Genomic DNA, 2,616 nt, shown 5'->3' on the forward strand with positions numbered 1-2,616 from the left:
CCAAGCTTGAGGCCAGCCTCAGCAACTTCCTGAGACCCTGTCTCAAAAGATGAAAAGGACTGGAGATGTAGCTCAGGGGTAGAGCACCCCTGGGTCCAGTTCCCAGGACCAAAAATGTTGAAAGGGTAGATCTCACGTTGGGTTCTTACAACAAAAGGGAGGCACAAGCAAACTTCTAGAGGTGGTGGACACATTGAATACCGTGACCGTGGTGACCTTCTCAGGGTGTCTGCTTAGGAGACAGCTCATTCAGTTGTACACGTTAGATATTTACACCTTCTGCATATCAGTCACTCTTCAATAAAGCTGCTTTTCACAAGAGGAAATGCTGTTGTTTGAGCTCTCCTTAGTCTTACTGATTAAATCATGAGATGGTCAGAACAGCAGTATTAGATCACATTTTCTTTCAAAATACTTGTGTCTACCATGCGTGCTGGGACCTTCAGACCAGGAAGGAGATGCACCAGGTCATGAAAAAACACCTGACACGTTTTATTCCTCTGACCCTTCTGGGAATCTTGACATGCGTCTGAGATAAGAAAGAACTGACGGAGAGGAAGGGCTGAACAATACCTACTGATCTGCAGATCAGGGGTGAGTAGGGACCTCAAGCATGCTCTTTTTCCCTCGGCTCAGCTCTTGGCCCAGCGAATACGTGACAGCTCAGTCCTCGTGAACCCTCATGAGGACAGAGGCAGGGGCAGTTTTGTGGGCGTGGAGTGTGGGGCTTGGGCTTGGCTGGCAGAGGCTGGTGTGGATCCCCAGGCAGCTCCTGGCACATCATGTCCGCAGGGGACACAGTTTTCCTGAGAGGAGCTTTCTCAGCGCCCCCTTCACATCCTTATTCCGTAAGGTGTAGATAAGGGGGTTCAAGGTGGGGGTCAGCATGGTGTAGAAGAGGGAGATGAACTTGCCCTGGTCCTGGGCATAACTGTCACTGGGCTGCAGGTACATGTAGATGATGGTGCCGTAGAAAATGACCACCACTGTGAGGTGGGAGGAGCAGGTGCTGAAGGCTTTGTACCTGGCCTCCGAAGACCTGATCCTCAGCACCGCTCGAGTGATGAAGCCGTAGGAAATGAGGATGAGCATGGGTGGGATCACGAGGAACAGGATGCTCACGAGAAAGAGCACCAGCTCGTTCACAGTGGTGTCCACGCAGGCCAGCTTGAGGAGAGCGGGCACCTCACAGATGAAGTGGTCCAGCCTGCTGTTGCCGCAGAGCGGCAGCTGCAGGGTGAAGGTGGCATGGATCAGGGAGTTAGCCAGCCCGCTGAGCCAGGAGGTGGAGGCCAGCTGCTGGCACACCCTCGGGCTCATGATGACCACATAGTGCAGGGGTCTGCAGACAGGTTCATAGCGATCCAGGGCCATGACAGCCAGGAGGATGCACTCGGTGGAGCCCAGAGCCAGGGACACGTACAGCTGCACCACGCAGCCGCCGTAGGTGATGGTCTTTGCCGGTCCTCGCAGGTTCACCAAGGTCTGGGACGCCAGGCTGGTGGTGAAGCAGACGTCCAGCAAGGAGAGGTTGCTGAGGAAGAAGTACATGGGGGTATGGAGAGCGGGATCCAGGTAGGAGACGGCCATGATGGTGAAGTTTCCCAGCAGGGTCAGGAGGTAGAAGAACAGGACAAACACGAAGAGCACAGCCTCCAGGCGGGGGTGGGCGGAGAAGCCCAGCAGAATGAACCCCGTGGGGGAGCTCCCATTGGCCCAGCTCATGCCTCCCAGGGAGCTGCCCTTGCAGAGGGAAGGAGGAGACCCGAGAGGGTGGGCCTAGGCCCTGTGAGAGCCCAAGGGGTCAGCAGACCCAGCCCTCTGTGCTGCTGGCCCTGGAGGTCAACAGCCTCTCCCTCCAGCCCACTGACTGTCCATGGGAAACCACAGACGCCTTCAGCTTTGGAGCTGGTGATTGATGACCAGAGACGGAGTGGGTGTTTGCCTGTATGTAAAGACTGTGCCGTGACTGCCACGAAAACAGGCTTTCTTCAGATGAAGGGGTGACGGGCCTCTGCCTTGTGCCAGCCACTGGCGAAAATCTTCACGAAAACCTGATCACAGGCGCAGGTGGGGGTTGGAAAGAGTGCCCCTTCTTGGCCGCCCCCACACGTGCTCATACTCCGTTTGTGCCCTTCTCTTCACAGTCCAGGAGACAAAACCAGATTGAACACTTACATAACTGAATGCCAAAGATGAAGATCATTGTTAAAAATGTACTTTATTTATTTAGGTATTATTTAGAAAATTTGGTTAAAAGTCTTCAAAGGTCAAAAAAGAGAAATACTGAAAAATAATATATATGTTACTAGTAAAGAGTTAAAATGCATTATATCATTCTTTTAAAATTCACTTAAAAGAGTACTTACACAAATCTATTAAAAGTCCTTAACTTGACTGGAGCAAAACACCAATTAATTTTTTTTTAGAGAGACAGAGAATTTTTTAATATTTATTTATTATTTTTTTAGTTTTTTCATTGGACATAATATCCTTATTTTTGTTTTCATGTGGTGTTGAGGATCAAACCCAGCGCCCTGCGCATGCCAGGCGAGCATGCTACCGCTTGAGCCACATCCCCAGCCCCACCAATTAAATTTTAAGGAAATGCAAAAC

General features: G+C 51.2%; 1 protein-coding gene across 1 annotated transcript; it reads right to left on the minus strand.

Moving 5' to 3' along the window:
• Nucleotides 1-780: 780 nt before the first annotated feature.
• Nucleotides 781-1,725, minus strand: LOC143640460 (olfactory receptor 2G3). The gene has a single exon (XM_077108256.1). The coding sequence runs from the start codon at nucleotides 1,723-1,725 to the stop codon at nucleotides 781-783; it is 945 nt and encodes a 314-aa protein (XP_076964371.1).
• Between the last annotated feature and the right edge of the window lie 891 nt (nucleotides 1,726-2,616).

The sequence above is a fragment of the Callospermophilus lateralis genome, unplaced genomic scaffold, assembly GCF_048772815.1.
Source record: "Callospermophilus lateralis isolate mCalLat2 unplaced genomic scaffold, mCalLat2.hap1 Scaffold_2929, whole genome shotgun sequence".
Taxonomy (NCBI): Eukaryota; Metazoa; Chordata; class Mammalia; order Rodentia; family Sciuridae; genus Callospermophilus; species Callospermophilus lateralis.